This window comes from Leptonychotes weddellii, chromosome X, assembly GCF_054177405.1.
Source record: "Leptonychotes weddellii isolate Sample4059 chromosome X, ASM5417740v2, whole genome shotgun sequence".
Taxonomy (NCBI): domain Eukaryota; kingdom Metazoa; phylum Chordata; class Mammalia; order Carnivora; family Phocidae; genus Leptonychotes; species Leptonychotes weddellii.
In genome coordinates this window covers 34,136,572-34,162,734 of record NC_138385.1, presented here as the reverse complement: position 1 = coordinate 34,162,734, position 26,163 = coordinate 34,136,572, and the positions used below count along the sequence as shown (strand labels likewise).

Below are 26,163 nucleotides of genomic sequence, written 5' to 3'. Positions count from 1 at the left end.
GTTTGGTATATATTATATATATATAATGTTCAGTGTTTTAGCCATGTTTATTGGGAAGAATAAAGAAAGTGTTTATTCTATCCTTTCTTGGAACCAGAAGATGTATAAGGGGTTACTTAAAACATGAATTCTGTTAATTATAGCCTTTCTCCCCGTAAAAATCTAGTTAAGAATGGATAAAATCACTCTGACTCCTACCCGCATTGGTGTACTTCTTCTTTTTCTTTTTCTTTTTCTTTTTTTTGACTGTTTTTACACTGTGGTAAAAAGCACATAACATAAAAATTACTCTCTTATTTTAAGTGTACAGTTTAGTACTGTTAAATATATTCAACTATCATGAAATAGATCTCCGGAACTTTTTCATCTTAAAAATCTGAAACTCTATACCCATTAAACAGCAACTTACCTTTTTTCTAGTCCCTGGCAGCCACCATTCTACTTTCTGTTTCTATGTGTTTGACTAGTTTCGATATCTCATGTAAAGTAGAATGATACAGTATTTGTCCTTCTTTGGCTTTTTTTTTCACTGAGTGTAGTGTCCTCAAGGTTCATCCATATTGAAGCATATGACAGGATTTCCTTCCTTTTTTAAGGCTGAATAATATTTTATTGTACATTTATACATATATACCACATTTTGTTTATTCAGTCATCCACTGATGGACATTTGGATTGTTTCTACCTCTTGACTACTGAGAATAATGCTGCTATGGACCTGGATGTTCAAATATCTCTTCAAGACCCTGATTTCAGTTCTTTTGAATATGTATACCCAGAAATGGAATCGCCAGATCATAAGGCAATTCTATTTTTTATTTTTTGAGGAACCTGCAGGACTGTTTCCCATTGTGGCTGCACCATTTTACAATCCTACCAACAGTGTACAAGGCTTCCAACTTTTCTATATCCTTGATAACTTGTTATTTTCCATAGCCATCCTAATGGGTATGAGGTGATAGCTCATTGAAGTTTTTTTAGTTTTATTTTTTATTATGTTCAATTAGCCAACATATAGTATGTCATTAGTTTTTGATGTAGTATTCAATGATTCACTAGTTGTGTATAACACCCAGGGCTCATCACATCACATACCCTCCTTAATGCCCATCACCCAGTTACCCTATCCCCCCACCCCCCTCCCTTCTGTAACCCTCAGTTTGTTTCCTGGAGTCCAGAGTCTCTCATGGTTTGTCTCCCTCTCTGGTTTCTTCCCATTCAGTTTTCCCTCCCTTCCCCTCTGGTCCTCTGTGCTATCCCTTTTATTCCACATCACTGAAATTTTAGTGTACATTTCTCTGATGATTAATGATGTTGGGCATTTTTTATATGCTTGTTGATTATTCATATATCATCCTTGGAGAAGTGTCTATTCAAGTCATTTGTCCATTTTAAAAGATCGGATTATTTGATTTTTGTCTTTGAGTTGTAGGAGTTCATTATGTGTTCCAGATACTAATCCCTTAATGGATATATTATTTGCAAATATTTTCTCACATTCCATAGGCTTCCTTTTCAGTGTGATGATTGTGTACTTTAATGCACAAAAGTTTTGAAGTTTGCTGCAGTCCTATTTGTTTGTCACTTTTTGCTTTTGTTATTTGTCCTTTTGGTGTAATATCCAAGAAGTCATTGCCACATCCAACGTCAGGAAGCTTTTCCTCTATGTTTTCTTCTAGGCATTATATACTTTTAGATCTTATGTTTAGGTCTTTAATTTATTTTGAGTTAATTTTGGATATGGTGTATGATAAGAGTCCAACTTCTTTCTTTTGCATGTGGATATCCAGTTTTCCCACTACCATTTGTCAAAAGGACTGTCCTTTTCTCCTTGAGTTGTCTTGGCACCCTTGTCAAAGACCATTTGACCATATATACAAGGGCTTATTTCTGAGCTTTCTAGCCTATTCTCTTAGTCGATTTGTTTATCTTTATGCCAGTATCAAAGTGTTTTGATTACTGTATCTTTGAAATATGTTTTGAATGAAGAAAGTGTGAATCCTTTGTTCTTCTCTTTAAAAATCGTTTTGGCTCTTTGGAATTCCTTGAGATTCCTTATGAATTGATCTATTTCTACAAGAAATGCCATTGGGATTTTGAGGAATTGTGTTGAATCTGTAGATTGTTTTGGGTAATATGGATATCTTAACAATATTAAGTCTTTCAACCCATGAACACTGATGTCTTTCCATTTATTTGTATCATCTTTGATTTCTTTTAGTAATGTTTTGTATTTTCCCACTGGTATACTTCTATATACTAAATAAAAGTAGACTATCAAGTAAAAATTCTTTGTTACACCTTGCTTTTCCAGTAATTTCAGAGTACAGGTGGTACGCCATCTGTGGTTCCCACAAAATATTTGCTGCTTGGCACAATTGCTGCCCGTACCAGAGGCTCTGCTTATTCAGACATTGAAGCCTTAGCAAGCTCCTTCATGATACAGGATCTGCATCCCATTTTTCTCTTTATTCACTATCATTACATTTCCCTTAAAACTATTCTTTTTTTTATTATGTTATGTTAGTCACCATACAATACATCATTAGTTTTTGATGTAGTGTTCCATGATTCATTGTTTGTGCACAACACCCAGTGCTCCATGCAATACGTGCCCGTCTTGTTTAGTGACTCTAAACTTGAGACCCTGGCAGGACTGCTTAAGGGTAGCCATAAAAAAGGCAGAGCCAGGTTTTGGATGGAGAGAGACTTCAAAGTAAACCCAGCCCTGAGCCCTGCCTCCTCCATGAAGCCTTCTCTCATTATGCTATCCCAGGCTCATCTCCTTTTTCTGACCTCCTGGTAACACTTGAGTATATTATACCATCAGCATTCATCTCATCGTACCGACTAAATTAGAACCTCAGTTACCTCACTCCTTCTGGGAAAAAGGCATTTTGAGTAACCAATTTTCCAAATGGCTCATGATTCCCTCTAAGCACCATAAGCTTTTAATATTTTAACTATCGTGAATGGAATTTTCCAAAGGGGGGGCACCCAACCAAGAAGCAATTTACTCCTCTGATTTCTTATACAGCATTTATGGACATAATCTAATTTTTTGAGTGAGGATCATTGTTATGACTATAAGTTATTATATGCTATAATGCAGTGGTATTCTAAGGCCTGTTGAAATGTGATTTAATGGTTGTCCCTGCACTGCACGGTCCCAGACCATTTAGTCTTTGTGTATGTGTGTGTGAGTATGTGTGAATATGTGAATCCATATTAGTTTTTTAGGATACTCTGTTTCCTTGTCAGCTGGCCCTTCTTGCTGCTGTCAATCTACTTTTATAAAATCAGTTTTTGGGGCGCCTGGGTGGCTCAGTCGGTTAAGCGTCTGCCTTCAGCTCAGGTCATGATCCCGGGGTCCTGGGATCGAGCCCCGCATCGGGCTCCCTGCTCAGCTGGGAGTCTGCTTCTCCCTCTCCCTCTGCTGCTCCCCCTGCCCATGCTCTTTCTCTCTCTCTCAGATAAAATCTTTAAAAAAAAAAAAAAATCAGTTTTTATCCCGTAGCTCAGAAGGTTCACGAAAGACTGGGACTCGATAGCTGAAGGGAATGCTTCTCAAGGGTCTTGAAAACTTCAGGGTTTACCTTCTCTAGTCTGTTTTGTTTATCTGTAGGTTTGCTCTAATTTGGAGAACTTAACTGTGGGACTAAGAACAAAATCTCCAGGAACAGGAACCACTGGGGCCCTTGAAACCAAATTACCCTGGTTTTTCCTTCTGTCAAGCTCCTTTCACACTGCATGACTCTCCAATCAGACAATTCCTGCTGGATCTGCTGGAAAGAATAGTTGGTGACAGGAAGCATTTTGAGGCAACTCTGGCCTATATCACTTCCTGTCATCAGAGGAACAAACATCAAAAGGTGACGCTTAAGAAAAGGCACTTTCTATTTGGGGCTCTCTGACGAGGAGTACTCAGGTCTCTGACAAGGAGCTCAGAGTGGGGAGTATTTTTAAATTTTGCTATTGTGGTCACGATGGATGGCAGAAAGTAGAAATGGGAACGGCCTTTAGGGATAGTTATTGTGAAATTCATAACAGAGAGGGGGAACTGTGGCATGAGTGTTGCAGAAGCAGTTCAAAGTTCTAGAAGTATGAACTGAATATAATGGAAATTACATAGCTAGAGATACACTTCAAAGTCATAATTGGGAAAAGGAAAGAAACAGTTATTCATCCTACTTCCCTGTACACATCTGTTTTCAGTATTTATTATCATGGAATTGTTTCAACTTTTCAGAGATGTTAGAATTTGAGTGCACTTGCTGATCCTAACTCTCTGGTGAAATGTAAGATGTGCGAAACTGAAGTACAAGCTTTGAAATTCAAGTACATTTTCTCTTGGCCACGACCAGGCACAAGTTCTAATGAAACACTTAGCTTTGGGGATATTAACACTCACTTAAAGTTTACAAAGCACTTTTACATCCATTCTCTCATTTGATCCTCACTATAGCCCCGTGGGGGAAGGTATTATCTACATTTTATGGATAAGGAAAGGGAATCTTAGTTTAAGAGAGTAGCCCAAAGTGACTTGCTTAGCAAAAGGAGAGCAGAAATAGAACCTGGCTCTTCTAATTCATAAGCTAGAGTTTTCTTCAGTCTACTATACTTTCTTCCACTAAGATGGGGGAAAATTCAATATATTTCTCTGATGAAGACCAGCTAATGCTATAGTAGAAAAGAAGAATTAATAAATTTGGGAATTTGTAATCAAAGTGAGCCTGCAAAATAGATAGCATTTTGGAATGCTAGAAGTTGAAAAACCCAGTAAATTAGCCCTACATTTAATAATATCTGAAGCCCCAAAATACTTTCACTTGGATTTGATGTGTGTGTGTTGGGGGGGGGGGAAGAAATTTAGTACTATATCTCTGCTCCTGATAACGAAAGAATATTTTGTTGTTAGCATAATTCTGATCTGTACCAGAAATAAATCCCGTATAGAGACTTACCTTTTTCTCTTTTCTTGAATTGAGCTATTGTTTACATACAGTTAAGTACACAAATCTTAAGCGTACAGCTCAGTGAAATTTTATATACGTGCACCCTCCACCCAGATCAAGATAAAGGACATTTCTTCCCTCACCTCTGCTGCTCCAAAGTTTCCGTTTTACCCCCTCCCACCAGCCAACACCACCTCCCAAAGGTAACAACTATTCTGACCACTATTATCATAAATTAGTTTTGCCTGATTTCAGATTTTATATAAACAATCATATTGCATGTACTGTTTTGTGTCTGGCTTCTTTTGTTTAACATGTCTGTGAGATTCATCTGTGTTTTGTACATAATATTAGTTCTTTTTTGTTGCTGTGTACCATTGCTATGAATGTTTCACCACAGTTGATCCATCCTCCTTGTCTTCGTCTGTTCACGCTGCTGTAGCAAAACTTCATAGACCAGATGGCTTAAACAACAAACATTTATTTCTCACAGTTCTGGAGGCTGGGAAGCTCAAGACCATGGCACCAGCAGGTTTGGTCTCTGGTGAGGTCTCTCTTTCTGACTTGCAAATGGCTACCTTCTTATTGTGTCCTCACACGATGGAGAGAGATCATCTCTCTGGTGTCTCTTCTTATAAGGGAACTGATCCCACTCACGGGGATTCTATCCTCATGACCTAATTACCTTCCAAAGGGCCCACCTCCAAATACCATCATACTGGGGATTAGGGCTTCAACATATGAATTTGGGGAGAACACTAACACTGTGTTAATAGCACCCCATTGATGGACACTTGGATAGTTTCTAGGTTTTGGATATTATGAATAAAGCTGCTATGAACATTTTTGACCATATATTTCCATGGACACAGGCACTCATTTTTCTTGGACATAAACCTAGGAGTGGAGTCGCCAGGGTAGGTGCAATAAAAAGACATTTTTAACTTAGAATAAGTTAACTTAGTATTAATGAAAGAACTGATGGCTGAGCATCTTATAAGAAACCCCACTTTAGGAGTTAAAAATGAATCTGTGTTTTGTTTAGCAGATCAAGGTTTTCTGCCTGGCAGATACTGGAGAGTATTTTTGCTGTGGTTGGTGGGCTGGGTCTTTCGTGCTTTTCAGTAGATAGATATTTATTTTCCTGGTGTCTGGTACATAGTGTGCGTCAGGGATGAGGAGCCATTTTATTGCAAGCTGCATCTTTTTTAGATGGAATAAAGCTGTCTTTTTGGGGGGCAACGTGGCTCAAATAATGACAAAATAATTTTGGAAACTCAAGTTCACTTTACAGAAATTTGCCCCAGGGTTAACTTGGAATACAACTCTTGTTTTGAAAGTGAAGGTACATGTATAATTTTATGCAATCCAAAAACTTAACTCTGGCAGTATAATTTTACATGACATCAAAGGTAAAGAATTTTTAAACATCATATGTCTGCTGGCAATGTTTACTAATGAAGTGTGATGTTGAAAGGGTATGAGGAAAATTCCCGTGGTCTGGGAAGTGGGTGAGGTGATTGTAAACAGAGGCAAAAACTGGGCAAGTGCCCTAAATGAAGAGTTACTGTTCCTGGAAACGACTCGAGAGTTTCTCCCATTGTGCTGAACCAGTGAGCATGCCCCAAGACAGAGACCCACCTTAACCCCTTCCCTGACAAAGATGGTCACTTAGGTTTGGTTTGTTTTTTGTTTTTTGTTTTTAACAGAAGTTAATTTAATCATGTTTACAAGCCAACAACTAAGATTGACATTACAGGCAATTACTTGTTGCCCTGTTTCTATTCTGCTCATGGTGAGATACCCAGACTTCCTCCTCAGTGTGTCTGAAAGTGTTCAGGGGCTCCATGAAGCCTGGGTTAAGTCCAGGAGCCTTACCAAGGCTTCCAAGGCCAATGTCCTAGGCTCGTTTGCCTCTCCAGCCTCAACCCCTGACAGTCTCCACGTGGCCTCACCATTCCACAGTCTCTCAGCCCTTGGCATTTTGGTCCAAGCTACTCCTCTGCCTGGAACATCCTTCTCCTACCCTATTTGCTTAGCTCTGATCATTTAAGGCTGTCCTGTCATCACCTCTCTTCCCCAAGCCTTCTCTGTACCCTAGGCTGGCTTAGGTGGTCCTCTGCTGTGCTTCCTTAGCTCCCCCGTGCAAACACTGACCATGCCACATAAAAATGAACTCTCTTTCTTTCTCTCTTCCCATTAGACTTGGGATTGCTTAACACGTGTTACTATCCCCAAGGCCTAGTACAATGTTGGCCATATGGTAGGTACTTCCACAAAGGATTGTTAAATTGATGTTTGTATAAATGTATAAACCAGCTTTTATTTTATTTTTTTAAAGATTTTATTTATTTATTTGACAGAGAGAGCACAAGCAGGGGGAACAGTAGAGGGAGAGGGAGAAGCAGGCTCCCCGCCAAGCAGGGAGCCCGATGCAGGGCTCGATCCCAGGACCCTGGGATCATGACCTGAGCCGAAGGCAGAGCTTAACCATCTGAGCCACCCAGGCACCCCTAAACCAGCTTTTAGAATTTTGTCAGTGTGCCCATTCATTCCATAAACATTTGTTGGGCCTTAGGGGACAACTTCTTGCAAGGCCCTATGATTGGAGCTTTAAGGGATATGGAGATAAGCACTATGTGGACTGAGATGGGAGTTTGTTCCAATAGCAGAGAGATGACATGCCTGCAAATAATAATAATCTAGAGAACAAAGTGCCCAGTGCCATAAAAGAGATAAAAATATGGGACTGTAGAAGCTTAGAAGAAGGAAAAAATACTTCTTGGTGGGAAAGTTGGGGAAGAAGGGTTCATAGAGAAAGTAGCATTTGAGGTGGGACTTAAATATAAGTAGGACATGAATGAGCAGAGAGCCTCCAATGTATCATATGGTTTCTTCTGGCCAAAAAGAGTAGATCTCCTGAGGGAATAATAAGCAGTGGAGAACAAATATAAATGTAGAAGGTGGCCATATTGGAGAGAGCCTTAAATTCCAGGCTGATGAGTTCATATTTGACTCCTATCAGTTGGAGCAATCTTGGAAGCCTGAGCAAGTTTTTGAGCAGCTCAATGACAAAAGTGAAGAGATCCTTTAAGATTAGTCTGGTAATTGTGTTTTTTAGTATTTTCTTAGTAAATTATTATTAATTAATTGCCAATAATTACTTTTACTAAATAGTGTGGAAAAACTTCAAGGCCTGTAGCTCCTTGACTTTTTTGCACTAGTCCTTTGTCACTGGAAATCTAGATGAGGTAAGAGATCATATGACCAATTAGTTCTGAGAAATGAACATTGAAATTCACAGAGGAAGGAAACACTAGCAAGACAGAAATGGCTCATAAAAATGCATAGACACATAAAGAGTTGTTTGCTTAGGAACCGTGTCCAAAACATTGCCTTCAGCTGTCTGGAAAAATCTGGACACAGTATATGAATTATATTGTTAATATTTATGCCTTTGGAGTAGTTTAGATCACTTCCAGTTAAAAATAATTAAACTAAAAAAAAATAATTATACTCTTCTAACCTTGGACTGTCTACACTTACTCTGCCCTATAAACAGTGGGTACTGCATTGTCAGTTTCTTTTATAGTATGTTATATGACCAGAGCATCTGATTTGTTTCCACCTTAGGCCAGGCCTTGACCACTTCATGTCTGGATTATTACAACAACTTTCTCATTGCTGTCCCTTGTCTCCAATGCCTTGGATGCAGCTTTTATTTTAACAGCAAGGTATAGTGGGAAGAATACCGGATGGAGAGTAAGGTTAACTTGTTTTGAATCCTGGTTATACTGCTCACTAGCTAATATGACTCCGGGCAAGTCTCATCAGCTCCCTGAAACTCAGTTCCTTCAACTCTAAACTGAAAGTAATGATCTCTGCCCTGGCTATCTCAAGAGGCTGCCTCAAGGATCATGTGAACTCGCTCTGAAAGCTGTCTGTTGCTTGGCTGCGACTTGGACTCTACCAGCTTGCTTTGTACCCTCTACCATCCAGTCCCGGGCCTCTCTCTAATCTCATTGCCCAGTATTCTCCAGAACTTAGCCCCCTCTCTGACACACACATACTTCATAGTATTCCCCTAATCTGGAATTTTCTCCTGTCTTATCTCTGTTCATCCTAGTTGAAGCAATCATTTAAGCACCAGTTAAAATCCCATGTCCTCTTTGAAATCATTCCTGATAGCTCTAATGCTCATTGATTTCCCCCTTTTCTGGATTTTGCTAGCATTCAGTTATTATCAACACTTGCTTATGCATTGCCCTTTATTGTTAGATTTTTTCATGGACGTAAGGCACATATCTTTAGATACTATGCTTTTATGATGCCTTTGATTGCTCATTTAACATTTAGTGAATGTTTCTGGGGATACATCCTCTGTATCCCTCACAGAACCAAGTACAGAACTTAGTAAATAATTGTTGGCTCACTTATTTAGAAATTCACATACAGACTCTCTTAAAAGAAAGAGACAAGTAAACCCATCTTCTTTCACCAGAGCTTGAGGTACCCCTCCTGACAACCCACCCTACCTCTACCTCCTACAGAACCATAGATAGGTTGTTAGGATAGGCCTGCCCAACAGAACTTGCTGTGATGATGGGACTATCCTATAGCTGTGCTGTCCACTGTGGTAGCCACTAGCCACATGTGGCTATCGAGTGCTTGAAATGGGGCTAGTGCAACTGAGTAACTTAAATTTTAGTTGTATTTAATTTTAATCAATTTAAGTGTGAGCAGCTGGATGTAGCTAGTGGCTACCGTATGGACAGTGTAGGTCTAGACCACTGGCTTTCCAACTTTTTTGATCCAACAATACAATGGGACATACATTGTATATTGCCACCCAGTTTATATACACACAAACAAGTCTCATGAAATGATATTAATCCTTATTACGTGTGATATGTTCTAATATTTTTCCGTTCTATTTAATTTCATTTTTAAAAAATGCTGGTTGCGACCCACTGTGTAGATTTCACAGCCTGCTGAGCAGTTACAATGTGCTATTTGAAAAACACACTGCTCATTTTATAGATGGAGAATCTAAGGCCCAAAGAAGTGCAGTTAAGTTCTCCAAGGTCACATAACTAGTTAGTGGCAGGGTAGGACTAGAACCTAAACTTTAGTTTTCCTAGGCTAGAGCTATTTTTAAGAGGGGTGAGGAGTGATTCCTCCTTTTCTTCACCTGCCAAAAAAAAAAACACCACATTTTTTTCTTAGAGAGAGAGGGCATGCACATGTGTGGGGGCGGGAGGGGCAGAGGGAGAGGGAGAGAGAGAATCTTAAGCAGGCTCCATGCCCAGTGCAGAGCCCGACCTGGAGCTTGATCCCACGACCCTGAGATCATGACCTGAGCTGAAATCCGGAGTCTGACATTTAACTGACTGAGGCACCCAGGTGGCTCCACAGTTTTTATGTTAGAGAAAAATTATTTGATATATTCTTCATTTTTGCTAAATATTTTTATGATATCTTGCTCCCTACATGAATCGTAAGCCCTATATTTGAGTATCCCTGTTCTTTTGCTTTGGATACTGTCCAAAATCAAAGATACAATACCACAGGGACTTTTTTTGGACCAACTGCATGACGGCAACTTGGGAATACAACCACACTTTGCACTTAGTAGATTGAGTCTTAACAACAAAACCTGTTGATAAGTAATCAAGGTGATTCTCACCTCAGTTTGTGGGATAGTTGCCTCAAGTCTTGAATTATAAAGCCAATCAAATATTTTTTATCCACCCATCCATCCATCCATCTATCCATCCATCCATCCATCCATCCATCCATCCATCCATCCATCCAATGTCCTGCCTTCTCTGTCTTATCAACGAAGATAAGCCTCACCAAAATGGCATCTTTTTATTCTTCCGAAAAATGCATCTCTCCAAAAAGAGCAGAGTTACCTTATCAAAAGCAAAAAGGGGCAGCAATTTAGAGGTGCAGTGATCTGTGTGTTAGGTGCATTCCTTACCAGTTCGTGCATGGAATCCTATTTCCTCATGGATGTTTCTAAATGCATTTCAGTCAGCAGATAGCAGACAATAATTTGTCCTTAAGTGAGAACAACAACAAAAATATACTTAAAGAAGCAACAAGTTTTTCAAAAGAATCACTTTAAAGATTTACTCGTTTTTATTTTAGAGAGGCGGGGGAGGGATAGAGGGAAAGGGAGAGAGAGAATCTCAAGCAGACTCCCCACTGAGTGCAGAGCCAGACATGGGGCTTGATCTGATGACCTGAGATCACAACCTAAGCCAAAATCAAGAGTTGGACGCTTAACTGACTGAGCCACCCAGGCGCCCCCAAAAGAATCACTTTAAAGGAAAACCAGAGAGTCCAATTTTGCATTTCATTTGATTCTTACTGCCATTGTCAGTAGGATGAATTGACTGAAATCTGTAAGAAATGTTTTATTTTGTGAGGCCAAGTTATTTATGGCCCAGTTGACTTTTCTAGCTGTAAAGGGTACTATCGTTTGTCAGTCACTTAGCAGTGGTCCCTCACCAACCGGACTGGTTATCCTTTTGCTGAATTTGCCCTGAAATTTGTGAGGTGCAGCCAGCACCAGTCAGTTCAATAGAATCTCCGAAAGCCATAAAGTCTAGCTGAATCCTAACCCTTCGGTTAAGGTTCTGTATTGTAAGTCTAAAATGATACGTGTTTTCTTGGGGTGCCAAAGTTTATACTGGTCTGTAGAGAAATCATTCACGTCTTCCGCACTATTTGACAACCCAGCATCGCTAGGATTTGACTTGCTGAATACATTCAAGAAAACTTGCAGTTTGGGACATGACAGCCCCCCTTGAAATGATGAGAATTGTTGTCCACTTCTCTATTTTCTAGGTTCTTGGTTGTCAGGAAAGCAGGGCAGTGGGAGGAAGAGAAATGGCAGATGGGGCAGGGTGTGTGCCTGGATGGGCAGAGGCTGGCGAGACCAGAACACTGAGTGGACCCAGGAGGAAGGGGGTGAAGGCACATTTTAGGCTGAGCTATGTTGTTTTGAATTCCACCTGCCTCCCGAGGCTCTGCTAATCTACCTGCTGTCTACCATGTCCCTCTTCACAATCCCTGTGCAGGTTGACTTCCTCCACTTTTTTTTTTTTTTAACCCCCTCCTTTTATCAACCAAACCCATGAGTCCTACAGGTTCTGGCTAGATCACACTTTATCTCCCTACCCCACATCATGTTTTTCTGCTCCCATTTAATCATCCACACTTGCAAACTGCAAGTTATTTTTGTCTCTCTCCCTCCCTCTCTCTCTGTATCTCTCTCTCTCCCCCCCCCCAACCCCACCCCACATTCAGTTGCTTGCCAAATCCTTTTAATGTTCCCTCAACCAGGAATTTCTTCCCTTCCCCCTTCCCACTTATATCTTATTTCCATTAAGGCTCAGCTCAGATACCACCTTCTCACCCCCAGTTGGAATTAATCATTTGTTGCTTTCCACATCACTTTCTTTCTTTATGGAGTTATACTCGACACACAATAATCTATTAGTTTCAGGTGTACAACCTAGTATTCTGATTTTTTTGATATTTTGATATATTATGAAATGATCACCTTGGTAGGGCTAATTACCATCTGTCATTGTACAAAATTATCACAATATTATTGACTCTATTCCCCATGCTGTACATTACATCACTTTCCTTTATTATAGTACTTATTGTTATTAGTTGTTTCCAGACCTATCCTCTCCACTAGATTAAAAGCTTTTGGAGGATGGATGCTACAGCTCAGTGATGTTTTAACCTCTGTGCACATAGTAGGTACTCAGTAAAAGTTTACGGAATGAATATATTAATGAATATTCGACCCTTACCATACCTATCTTCCAGGGACATTTTCTTGTGTTTTTGAGGCTGTTATGTGATAGTATGTTAAATATATATGTACTGCTGAGAAGGCTGTTCTGGAATCAGCAGTATCCTGGCATGCTTTTGGAATCAGGTGGCCTACAAGGAAGATATGCTGCAGTATCTCGGCCCCTTCTGGCCCTGAGATTCTGTGACCATGACATTTCACTTTAGAGAATTTGTGTTGTTTGTGGGACACAAGCCCCACAGAATCTAGGAGCCTTCATGTACAAGTGTCTCTGGTAAGCCCTATTAGAAGATGTGTCGTTCAGAGCCATTTTCTCATTTGCTTGCAATTTTATGAAATAACCCTTAGAAATCTAGTCAATGACTGGAAAACGTATTAAAGTAAGACATAGCAGAAATGGCAGAGTGAGGGCCTCTGAAAAGTATCTATTCTAGCAATGGAAAAAACTGGCAAAAATGGTCAGAATCAACATTTTCAGAACTGTGGACATTCACCAAAGGCTTGCAACAATCTGGGGAGTATTTATTCAAGAAAAGCAGCTGCATTTTGGTAAGAATAGTAAGCTTCGTGGTGTTTTCACTTGCCCTATGCCCATCCCTTGCTCTCCAGCCCTGTAGGAGCCTTGGGAATGTACAGCCTCCAATCACAGGGAAAGCCAGTAGCCTGACAGCCATTGCAGGACACAGAATGGGGTTGAAGTTCCTGTAAAGCCACGTTTTTATTTTATTTTTTAAAAGAGTTTATTTATTTGAGAGAGAGAGAGAAAGAGGGAGAGAGAGCATGAGCAGGGAGAGGGGCAGGGGCAGAGGGAGAGAGAGAAGCAGACTCCCCACTGAGCAGGGGGTCTGACTTGGGGCTTGATCCCAGGACCCCAAGATCATGACCTGAGCCGAAGGCAGATGCTTAACTGACTGAGCCACCCAGGCACCCCAAGCCTCATTTTTAGGGAATTGTCATTATTTGATCTTTCTGATGGTTCCTTGGAAGACCCCACTTGCAAGACTGTATTTATTTGCCCTGATTTGGAGGGGCAGGGGCTTTTTTTTTTTTTTAATAAAACTATTAGAGGTGCAGCCACTATGGAAAACAGTATGGAGGTTCCTCAAAAATTAAAAATAGAAATATCATACGATCTAGTAATTCCATTTCTGGGTATTTACCTGAAGAAAACAAAAACATGAATTAGAAAAGATATATGTACCCCTATGTTTGTTATAGCATTATTTACACTAGCCAAGATATGGAAGCAACCCAACTGTCCATCAGTAGATGAAAGGATAAAGAAGATGTGTGTGTGTGTGTGTATGTGTGTGTGTGTGTGTGTGTATGTATAATGGAATATTACTCAACCATAAAAACAAATGAAATCTTGCCATTTGTGACAACATAGTTGGATCTAGAGGGTATTATGTTAAATGAAATAAGTCAGGCAGAGAAATAATTTCACTTGTATGTGGAATCTAAAAAACAAAACAAGCAAACAAACAAACCAGGAACAGACTCATAATTACAGAGAACAAACTGGTGGTTGCCAGAGGGGAAAGGGGTGAGGGAATGGGTAAAATAGGTGAAAGGGATTAAGAGGTATAAACTTCCAGTTATAAAATAAATAAGTCATGGGGACTGAAAGTATAGCATAGAGAATATAGTCAATAATATTGTGGGGCGCCTGGGTGGCTCAGTTGGTTAAGCGACTGCCTTTGGCTCAGGTCATGACCCTGGAGTCCCGGGATCGAGTCCCGCATCGGGCTTCCTGCTCGGCGGGGAGTCTGCTTCTCCCTCTGACCCTCCCCCCTCATGCTCTCTCTCTCTATCTCATTCTCTCTCTCAAATAAATAAATAAAATCTTTAAAAAATAATAATAATAATATTGTAATAATTTTATACTGTGACAGATGGTGGCTACACTTATTGTGGTGACCACTGAGTAATGTATAAATTGTCAAATCACTGTGTTGTACACCTAGAATTAATATAATATTGTATGTCATCTATACTTCAATTAAAAATAAAATGATAAAATAAGAAAACCATTATAGAGGTAATTGATTAACTTCATGGCTGCCTGAGGCAGTAGATAACCAAAAAGCTTAAAAGAAAAAGCTAAGGAAGGTGGCACCTGGGTGGCTCAGTCGTTAGGCGTCTGCCTTCGGCTCACGTCATGATCCCAGGGTCCTGGGATCGAGCCCCGCATCGGGCTCCCTGCTCTGCGGGAGGCCTGCTTCTCCCTCTCCCACTCCCCACTGCTTGTGTTCCCTCTCTCGCTGTGTCTCTCTCTGTCAAATAAATAAACAAAATCTTAAAAAAAAGAAAAGAAAAAGCTAAGGAATAGCATGTCTTGGAGCTTGAAAAGTTGGGGCATACCCCTGGGAATCTAGAAGACTATCTGCATACTCAGGGCTGCGTATATTCCCAGTGTTGTGTACATGCTCAGGAAAGACCTGAGGGGGCTCTAAGCTTTCACTCTGGCTGATCCCAAACTCTGCACAAGGGAAGACTAAGGCAGAGTTATCACCTGCCTGGCTGAGTGTGGAAGCATGTCCCAACATGTACACAGAGCCTCTTGGCCAAGACTGGGAGACTTGCTGTTTCCAGGAGTTTAAGGAAGTCTTTGTTCAGTTATTAGCTGACCACTAAGCCAACCCAGCAGAGGCTTCAGTGCAATAATCATTATTAAAGTAAAATGGAACAGAGTTAAGCCTGTTGTTCATCAGACCTTGTAGAAGCAAATTCTTGGTCCACCCAGCTGTGGTCTTTGTAGCTCTGCCTGTATAGTTCCTATCTCTTTCAACAGGCCGAAAGGGCAGGAACTCAGATGGGGCTGATGTCTTGTTTCTTGTTTTTAAGACAAGATAAAGGTAGTGTATGAAAAAAAAATTTTTTTTAAAAAGGACTGTGTTAGTCAGAAGTGATTCTGTTGGAAACGCGACTTCAGTTCTGCACGTCAGTGATGTCCCAGTTTGCTTCTTCATTGCTCTGAGTTCTTGTGGACGACCTATTCCCCTTTCCTAGCCAGACTCTCCTGGATATACCCTCCCCATGTTACCGTTCTTTGCTTCTGTTAACCTCATCTTCTGTTCTGGCTTTCATTTGCTTCATCCATGTAGCTTCACCGGGGGCTGGCTGTAGCCTGACACACTGCATTCTGGGAGTCCATCTTCTAAGGGGAGAATCAGGAAGAATAGAGACAGTAACGACCTTCTTGCTGGCCCGAGAAGTGCTGAAGGGCAAGGGGACAATTCTCTGGCTACCATTTTTGTCAGGGCCATCCCAAACGAAGCAGCACAGTTCTCACAGGCTTGAAGGGGCTGTACTAATTTGACCAGATGGCTGGGCCATGACTCACTGAGACAGGGTTGGCAATAGAGAAATGTTGTTGTTGTTGTTGTTGTTGTTTGGCCAGTACTAAAAAAAGACCCAAGGCTTATATGCATACATGCTGTACGTTCATCCATTGCCGCCCTTCCTCACCCCACCAAGGGAATGCCAGACAGGCTGCCCCTTTCCTGCACTCCTCTCAAGCTCCTTATTTTCTGACTCTGTTTCTAGGCTACACTGGATGGTCATTTTGACCTGATTTCTCCTGCCTGTGAGGGGTAGAGAGTAGGGTGGGAAGGTACATGGTGTGACTTACACCACCTCAGTCCACCACCTCCTGGGGATGGCCTGACCTGGGTGGTCATTTTTAGCCTGGTATTTCCTGGGCCTGGGCCAGGGGCTGAGGCCAGTGGAAGAAAGGGTAAGATGGCACAGTTTCCCTGGCAGATTCGGCAGTGATGAGCTGTCGCTGGGGAACAAAATGACTGCCTCATTTCTAACCTCTTTAGATTTGAAATACTGCAGGAGCCTCTAACCTTAATGATGAAAAACATCCTGAGGAGAAAAGCTACTTAAATCCCTGAAAGATTGGGCTTCTGCAATAAGTTTCAAGAAAAGCAGTATCCCTGGGTAGTGTGTTTCTAAAAGTATAACTTGAAACAAACTGTAACTTCCATTTGCACAAATTATGCAAAGTATAACTTCAGCCTCCAACCAAGTATTTTGAGCAGGTGGACCTGTTTTCATGATCAGATAGGACTCATTTATATTTAGGAACATTTATTTCTATGAAAACAGCATGCTCCTGCCTTAGAAAACAAAGCCAAAAGAAAACAATTCCTCCTTTCAAGTGGGTTAAACATATCTCACAATGTCATTTTTACAGGAAAACTATTCCCATGGGGCTTTCAGGGGCTGCTTTGGGAGAGTCCCTGCAGCTGCTTGGAGCTGCATAAAAGGGCCCCTACTCTCTCTGAGCTCCCTTCCCCATAGGAGCCGGGGAGCCTCCAAGAGCTCAGAGAAGGTGTGTGTTGGATGTGTTAGCTTTGAACTTGCAGTGCATTGAAGTATGAACTATGAAATATACTGTCAATTTGATTTCTCTGGTTACAGGTTAAAATCGGTTTTTGTGGGCTAGCTTGGAAACTTATTTACCACCTACAATATTATTTTCTCTCAGAAAATTGCTTAAAGAGAACTTTTGAGATAGGACCCCTTCATAAGTCAGTCTTAACTCTTTTAGCAGACTCTTTCCCCACAGGTGGTACAAAAGTGACTTTTACCGCATCCCACATTATGTGCTCCTAAGTTCTGGGAGTCTGGCCCATGAACTGCAACGTTTAATTATGCTTTATTCAGTTGGTTTATTTTGAGAGATAACCGCAGGCATCTGTGAATCCCAAGAACAAGTTAGTTTTATCTTCAGCTTCAAGATCCTTCTTTGCAGAAGTCATATGTGAATAAAATGGCAAATAAGAGTACTGTGAAAACATCTGGGCTTCCAGCTGACATCTTACATTTTCACAGCTGTGTTAGCTTTCACGTTTGTCACAGCCCCTTCCAAAGCCACTGGCCGTTTGAAACCTCACAGTGTTCCCTGTGACGTGGGCAGAAGTTAGGTATGAAAACATTAGGTATTATCGTATTACCTCGACACACTCTTGCTTAGGAGAAGCTAGTTAAGTGGCTATTTACAAAAAAGACCCCATGACGGGAAGGTTCTGAAATGACTGCGACTGAATATTCAGAGATGGTGCCAAATGGGACCACGAGAAAGGGAAGGTAAAGATAGATGGTCAAAAGGAGATCCCTCTACTAAAGGATTTTGAGGCCTCCTGAGTATCTTTGTTCCTTAAAGAAAAGGATTTGCTTCCATGCGATTCAAGCCAATGACCTTCCACCTTCAGGACAGAGGTAATAATCAGTAGGCCACAGAAGCAAACCCCTTCCTTTACATTTTGCTGTAAGTTTCTCTCCTTTTCTTTCAGTTTTATCTAAGTATGAAAACCAGATTACTATTTTTGCTGACTACCTAGAAGAATTTCCAGATACAGATGAGCTGGTATGGATCTTGGGGAAACAGCATCTCCTCAAAACGGGTAAGGTTTGGTAGCATTTGTCTGTGAGAACCCAAATGAAGTGGGTGCCCGAGGTTCAGGTTCTGTCCATTTTTCCCTGTCGGGTTGGTGGAACGTTATTTTGGTCACCATTAATGCCACTCTTAGGCGGATATATGTGCCTTGTAGCCAGAGGAGTTCAAGCCTCAGACCCCTTGCTTGCATAGGTTCCTTCCAAGGCCCCGAGAGTCCCTAGCGGGGAGTTCATGTGGTCATAAGTGTTGGTACAATTTGAAAAAGTGAGATATGTTTTTATTCTTCTCTTTAAAGGAGAGCCCCTGAATTCTGTAAGCCTTGGGTTTCATAAACCATGCACCCACTCCTAGTATCACTAACCAGTACTTAGTCTGCAATGCCTGGGCTACATACTTCTCATGCCCCTTGTGTCCTTTTCTGTCTAGATTCAAAACGCTGCCACCTAGGGGACTTCTAATCAGCCCATGGCTGTCAGAAACTCTCACACACTAAGGAGTCTTGTAGTTGTCGATCTTCCACTGACTGTTACTGTCTCGGTGTATTCTGACCTCGTATAGAACTTTTAGCCACTGCAGCTAGATGGGAAAGAGGCTGGGATATTTCTTCCCTACCCTTATATACTTATAGATTGGGGAAGACCTTTTCACCTAACACTGCTAACAACCCAGCACCCAGATGAAGCCTGAGCTTGGAGAGAGTCAACTCTGCTTTTTCTGTTTATCTGAGGAGAGATCCTCTTTGAAGGCCCTAGCATAGAGAAGGAGATAGGAAGGAGCTGATCACAATGCAAGAAATGCTTTGAAGAAAGACGCAAAAACACTTGTGATGTTCTGTATCCATTTAGATTACAATGCCAGTTGCAATAGGTAGTATGGACACACTTTTACACCCTTAATTTGCTTAGCAGGGATCTCTCCTTTTTAGTTAAACATATGCACATGCACACACATGTGCGCCCCCCCCCCCCCAGTTTTAGATAATGGACAGCGGGTACCGATGAAAGATCCAGCCAACTGTCATCATTCAGGCAGGGGCTGATTGCCTTGCTAGTGGGTTATCCTTGCTTTTCCTATTCCTTGTCTTTTGGCCGTGACCCCATGTTGCTCAGTGAGAGGGAGACAAGGAACCACCCAGCCAGTAGCTCTGGTCCAAACCTAGGTGAGGAGGAATGCTGAAATTACTTGGCTAAGATGAGATTGGGTTTCCTCTGCACTTCCCTAGCCCTCTTACAATAGAATTGACTGGTTATTTGAAAATGAGTTGGCTGCTGACTCAGAAATCAAAGGCAGATATCTTTAGACGGGATATGGTGATTTAATTGTAATTTCACATTTAATTACAGAAAAATCTAAGCTGTTGTCTGATATAAGTGCTCGCCTATGGTTTACATACAGAAGGAAATTTTCACCAATTGGTAGGTATATCATTTGTTGTGCTGTGCTTTCTTCCTTGTAGATAGCTTGCCTGAGGTTATCAGTGACTTCACAGAAACCTCAGAATTAACAGCTCACTGTGGCAAAGAACAGGCTTTAGGGGAATAGCTAAGTCTTAAACTATTTGGAAGTTTCATTGCCAAAGTGCCTTATCGTGTATGGTTCCTTGGCGTTAAGGACTTTTGAGTCCAACTCCAAGTGTTCAGGCACCAGATTATATTCCTTGTTTTACTTCCTGGAGCACGAAGAAAGTCAAACTTCTAATTTGGGTAATATTTACTAAATTGTAATCCACTTCTTTGTGGAGCTACATGATCATTAAAGACAATTATTCCTTGAGAGAAAGAAAAGAATTCCTTTGTTTTCTTGCCCCTATGAAATGAAAGCACCTTGCCCCTGGAAGATGAATTATTATATATTTCCTTGGAACTAATTATAGGCTGTTAGAGTACCAGCTGCTGTCTAGAAAAACAAGACAGGTCAATAATAGGCTCCCTTTAGAGAAAATCCGTAAAATGTTTTGTGAGTAGGGTGGCCTATTCCTGCTATCATGGCCCTGTAGGAAAAGAGTATCAAATCCAAATGACAGAAGCTGTTCTCCTAAGAGAACATCCGTCTGACTGGTTTTGATGCAGGCCTGAACCTAGTAACTGGAGTGATATCCTCTTTTCTGATAAGTGCCCCAAACCCAAGTCTACATGGACAGTGTTTGCTCTCCACAGGGAGTACCCAAGCAGGAAAACAATCCAAGAACAATCTTTAGTACCCAGTGGTTTTGAACTGTTAACTTTCTCTAGGTGAAGAGATCTTCACAAGGCTTGAGAACATTTGCAGTTCAACTCTGACAACGTTTTGGCAATAGACGATCTCTTCTTTATGTGGACTTCACTGCATCCTTCCTGTACTAATGTGGCCTATAATCCGCCATTAGCAAGAGCCAAAGGGCTCCCCCTTCCAGTTGGCGAGTTGGCTCAATCCTCCCCGTCTTACTGTAGCAACTCTCCTTCAGTCCCCATGACCAAAGGAAAAGGGTGGTCCCCCATGGCCGTCTTATGAGGCTGATGACCCTCTTTAAAGTCAGTCTGGTGAGATGGTGCTCATAGCATCGTTTTTCACTTCCATGTTGGGGGGACGGAAAATAATGAAAGCAGAATGTCTCCTCTGCCATCCAAGTTACCTGATTTCACTGGTACCTCGAAAAAGGATATTGAGCTCAGGCTGGCCACATACGTGGGGTTTTCGTTACATCAGGTATTCTTAAAGTGGAAGCCATTGTCTTACTTCATTTATTAACTGGTTTTAGGCCTTTTAGAGATGTGGCCCATTTCTCATGTACTAGTAGCGTTTTTAATGACGGCCACGTGCTTAACACCAGATATTTACACCATCCTGAGTGGGTTGTATAACCTTTCACAGATATTTTCTCCTTCAGTGTTTATGATATCCCCCGACGGTAGGCAGGGTATATGTGCTGTTGTTCCCAATCCACAGTTGAGACTTGGATCGGGCACCTAGAGACAGTCCTTCTGATGCCTAATCTAGGACTCTTTCCTCTATTTTATATTGTCCTTCTTGCTGTTCAGATCTTCCTAATGTATATTTAGCACAGTCAGGAGCCTTCCAGATCTCTTTGACCACGCCGATAATTCCCCTTGGTAGCACTGATTCCTTAACTAAGGTTAAGACTGGCCTCCCTGAGAAGTGAGCCAAGCAAAGCCAGGTTTGGTCAGGCAGATAATGATACGGCGTGGGTTAGTATTGGTAGTCATACCTGGCGGTCATCGACCACAACTGCGTGCACACCGAGCAAGAAGTCTCCAAGCAGAAAGCGTAAGGGGCAGGGTTTGTTCATTTGTTGGTTTTGTCTTTGGCCATAGAAACTGTTTCGGTTAACCCTGCGTCACCTTTGCAAGTCCCACCCTCTAACAAACCCTGTTGGCTGTCTGGCTGTCTCTCTTGCCTCTCTTTTCAGAGTCCGTGTGTCTGTCTGTCTGTCTGTCTTAGATGATTCCCACGTACGCTGATGTTTTGGGAGAGGGCAATTTAGGGAACTCACAGTCATTCCCGTCCATTTTGCCAACAGGGGGAACGGGCCCTTCATCAGATGCTGGCTGGGGATGTATGCTACGCTGCGGCCAAATGATGCTGGCTCAGGCGCTGATCTGCAGACACTTGGGAAGGGGTGAGTTAAATGGATCCTCCCTCAGAGGCCTCTGCATTAGCACTGCCTGCTGGTGGCTTAGCACTGGGGCCGAGTGTCGGGAACACTCGGTAACAGAGCTGAAGGCCCTACAGTGCTCTCTGCAGGCCCCAGTGGCGGTGGGGGGGGCGGGGGGGTCCGACGAGTCACCAAAGCCTCCCACGAGAAGGAAACAGCCGGCATTTCCTTGTGACTCACCCGGCCCCAGAGTTATTTTCCTGGGACAGAATTGAACAGGGAGGGAGGTGTGTCATTTAGAGTTTCCATCTTCACTATTGTTTGAGTGAGTCCTTAAACAGGTCAGATAACAAAGAGAGCAGGAAGAAGGGTGTGGCGGGTGGTCTGTTTCTTGACCTCATTTAAAATGTCTGCCTGGTGAAGGATGGAAGTGACCTAAAGGAAGTGCTTGATGAGGGAGTGGGTGCTATTTTGGTTTGGGTTCGCTGAGAATGTCCATTGGGCGACGAAGGAATCCTTAAATTAGATTTCTCAGGAGGCCGCTTCATTAAGAACCTTCCGGTCATCTTTGTTGAAGCCCTTGAGTCTTGCTTTCTTGAGCCATGTGCGTGCTTCTCTGTGGGCATCTGGAGGATGACCTTGGCTGGGTGCCCGTGCAGGCACTTGGGTGAAAGGCGGGTTTCACCTGGGGATGAGGGAGGAAAAGGACCCCTTGGATGAGAAGGTACCTGCTGAGCTCATTGGCTGTTGCTCCCTGAGATTCCTTCAACCCCCCTGCCCCCACCGCCCCTGGCTGCCACCACCCCGCTCGTGCAGCCTCACGCATCCCGCTGCAGTTGCCAGAGCAGATGGGAAAGATCCTGGGAGATTTTAGGGCTTTGAGGCCTTCTCTTCAGGGTTTAGAATAACCTGAACCTGCTTCTCCTGGGGAGTATCATAATTCCAGTTTTACAGATGAAGAAATTGAGGCTCAAGAAGTAAGGTGACTTGCCCAGGGTCAAACAGCCAAGAGAAGGCATGGATTGGAGAAGAGAAGAAGGCAGGTCTCCCGACTCCTTGTGCAGTGATGTCTCCACTGTGAGCATCTGGCTCAGAGCAGATCCGTTCTCTTTAACTTCCCGTGTATAAAACACAGCAAGATGATTCTCCTGGAAGTGACTTTTGTGGGAAGCAAGTGAGAAAGACATAAAACCCCACAGTCAGCCGTACGAGTTGTTTTAACAGAAAAGCAAACAGCAGGGAGAATTTGGAAATCAATCTTGCAGCTGAGATAAATTCAAAGATGGAATTTTGTAAAAGACGTGTTTTGGAGCACTTCCTATTCACTTACTTCATAGTTAAGGTGGAGTGCTCACTTATCACTGTCATCAGTCAATATTTAGTGGTACTTAGCAGCCAGCTAATCAGGATTTCCCCAGACTTGGACAATTTGGTAACAAATGATGAAAAAAAAAGTTGGGTGCAGTTCACCTTCTGAAGACTGTACTGGCTACAAAGTTTAAAACTTTGGTTTCAGAACTATTGGAAGCAAAGAGATCAGAAGACTCTGGAGATAATGGCCTTTGACTTCAAGAATACTTCAGTCGTGAAGTCAAACTCTGTCTAAAATCTCAGGAAAGAAATTTGTGTCTCGGAAACCAACTAAGCCCCAGAGAGCTGTCCCGTGAGACAGAGTTCCTAGAGCTGAGGGAATGGGAGAAGCACATCATCTACAGCGGAGATTATGGAGAATTTTTACAGTTGTCCCGAGTCCTGGGATAAATAGGCTCTGTGGCATTTGCCGGGGGGGTGGTGGGGGGGGTGGGGGGCATGCCTAAGGCACAGAAGGGATTCCTCTAGATGTAATTATTTGGGTTTTGGTCACAAAGAAACCTTGAATACTTGATAGCAAAGGCATTTGTTTTTCCAAAGGTCAGTGTGGACTTTTTCAAAGCTGTGTAAAAATGGCAGCTTGCCAATTTTTTTGAGCTTCCTTAGTTGTGAATTGTGTCTATCCCCTGCACACTGTTGAGTGTCCAAATAGCACTTCCCCATGAGACTCTTTTGGCAATGCTGCCAAAATATACAGACCAAAGCCGTTGCCGTCTGTGTGGAGATGAGACAGTATGGCGTCGGGGTGTTATAAGGATATACTTCCGGGTTTTGTGGCGACCTCCTGCTCACAGAGTAGCTGACCAGAAAAGCCCTTTCTGACGTCGTTTTCATGTAATATTTATCTAGCTTCAGCCCTTGGGCTAAGTCAACTCCTTGGTCAACTTGTTGTTTTGCTTTTACTTTACACCCACTGAGACTTTGAAAGTAATGTCTCCAGATGTCTTTGTCATCAAAACTGAAGTTTACTTAGGAATGTTCTAACCCAACGGCCCCTGCCTTCTAGCTGCAACTCCTTTGTTTTCCTTCTAACCTCGTAGTTACGGTAAGAGAGGTAATAAGCAGAGAGGGAATAAGCGGTTATAAAAATGACTTTAACTCATTTCTTTTCCTAAAAAGACTGGAACTGGGAGAAACAAAAAGAACAACCCAAAGAATACCAACGGATCCTCCAGTGCTTCTTAGATAGAAAGGACTGTTGCTACTCTATCCATCAAATGGGTAAGGTCACATCGGTGGTTTTAAGGCAATGTCTGCACCCGCTGCTCTCATCCCCTGCCTTATATGTGGCTCTGTGAATTGTCCGTCTGCTCGATTATTTATGCAAAAAACTAGGAGCTTGTGGCGTGCTGGAAGAACTTTTGCTAACGTCTTTTTTTTCCCCACATAAAAACAGCACAAATGGGTGTAGGAGAAGGGAAATCAATTGGCGAATGGTTTGGACCAAATACAGTTGCACAGGTGTTAAAGTAAGTAAAAGAGTCTGGCGTCCACCTTACTGTTCTGTCTCCTATGCCCCCTCTTCTGCTAACCCTGTGTCCCATCAGTCTAGCTCTTCTTGCCATCCCACTGAGCCGCCAAACATCTGTGCCATTTTGCTCCGACAGTTCTTTGAGATGGGTGCATGCGGACATCTGTTCTGGTAGATCAGAGTTGTATCCATTGGTACCGGTAGATGGGGAGGCACCTCAGGACTCCTTCAGTGTCTCTTCCCTCTCTGGGTTGGTGCTCACCTTCCAGAGAACCATCAGCCTGACGGTCACTTTGAAGCCAAAGGGCTAATGCTAAGTGGCGGCGGAGGCTGAGGCAGCCTACGCAGGACCCAGACTCCCACCTTGTAGAGTATAAAAGGCCTCATTCATTCATTCCTTCAATATTTACCGAGTAGCTCTACCATGCTAAGTGCTGGGTATATGGAAATAAACTCAACACGGTCCTTGCCTCGGGGAGCTCGCCACCTGTGGGAGGAGACCAACCCCTAGGGAGTCTTGGGATCAGTTTGCCATCTCTTAGCAGACTCCGGGTACCCCAGCATGCTACTTTTGCCGTTGTTCTGTTAAATCACAGAACTCACCTCCCACAGCAAGGGGCAAGGTGGAGAATCTAAGACCAACATTTTAGAAGTGAACGGGGTGAGTGGCATCAGCACCTACACCTGCCTGTTGTCCCTCTCCTTCCCGACGCCTGCCACTGAGGGCAAACTCCGGGAGGGCAGAGATTGTATTTGTTTCGTTCACTGCCATAACGCTAGCACATAAAACTGCCTGGCACCCACAGGTGCTCAACGAATACTTGAAGGATGAATGGAGATGGCATCCAGAATCTGGGGCCGGATTTAGGCCATCAGAGGGTTGGAACCATCTGGACTCCTTGGGGTGTAGCTTGCTTCTTCAATTCCTGGGCTCTCCGGAGGATGATGGTGGTACCTGCTCCATGACAAGTACCGAGGGGGCGCTGTTTCAGTTATTAGCCAGTCTTCGCTGAACCAGAATGCTCTGGAAATGTGCTCATGAGGGGAGTAGGCTGGGTTTCCTGGGGACCCAAGGGAAATCGGTATCTTGGCCTTACTCCTAGCTAATGGTTCCACCCCTCCGAGAGCACTTTCTTGCCTTAGTCCATAGTTCCTTTGGAGGGCACAGTTGACTCCGCTGAGTGAAGATCTGGCAGTATTTCGGGAACTGGTATAGGAAGCCAGGGTAGAACGCATAGAAGATGAATCAGAGGGGCCATGCCGGGCACCAGACCCAGCCTGAAATGGTTGGTTTTTTACGTGACATCCCTCAGAGTTTGCTTCTGTCTTCTAAAATTTGAAGTTCTTAACAACAGACAAATGGAAACATACCTTTTTTTAAAGATTTTTTATTTACTCACTTGAGACAGAGAGATAGAGAGAGAGAGAGCATGAGCAGGGGAGAGGCAGAGGGAGAGGGAGAAGCAGGCTCCCAGCCGAGCCATGAGCCAGACATAGGGCTCCATCCCAGGACCCTGGGATCACGAC

At 42.6% G+C, this 26,163-nt stretch overlaps 1 protein-coding gene across 2 annotated transcripts in view; it reads left to right on the top strand.

The window, feature by feature from the left end:
- The window catches only part of ATG4A (autophagy related 4A cysteine peptidase), a 53,888-nt gene that overhangs the window by 16,986 nt on the left and 10,739 nt on the right, over positions 1–26,163 (top strand). The window contains exons 2-6 of one of the 2 annotated variants that reach the window (XM_006749334.3): positions 18,099–18,209; positions 19,546–19,617; positions 21,720–21,818; positions 24,285–24,386; positions 24,562–24,634. In XM_006749334.3, the coding sequence (XP_006749397.1) occupies positions 18,099–18,209; positions 19,546–19,617; positions 21,720–21,818; positions 24,285–24,386; positions 24,562–24,634 (457 nt within the window). Of the gene's footprint in view, positions 1–18,098; positions 18,210–19,545; positions 19,618–20,998; positions 21,467–21,719; positions 21,819–24,284; positions 24,387–24,561; positions 24,635–26,163 lie in introns of those variants that run through there. The other variant, XM_031020481.2, reaches the window with a different exon arrangement.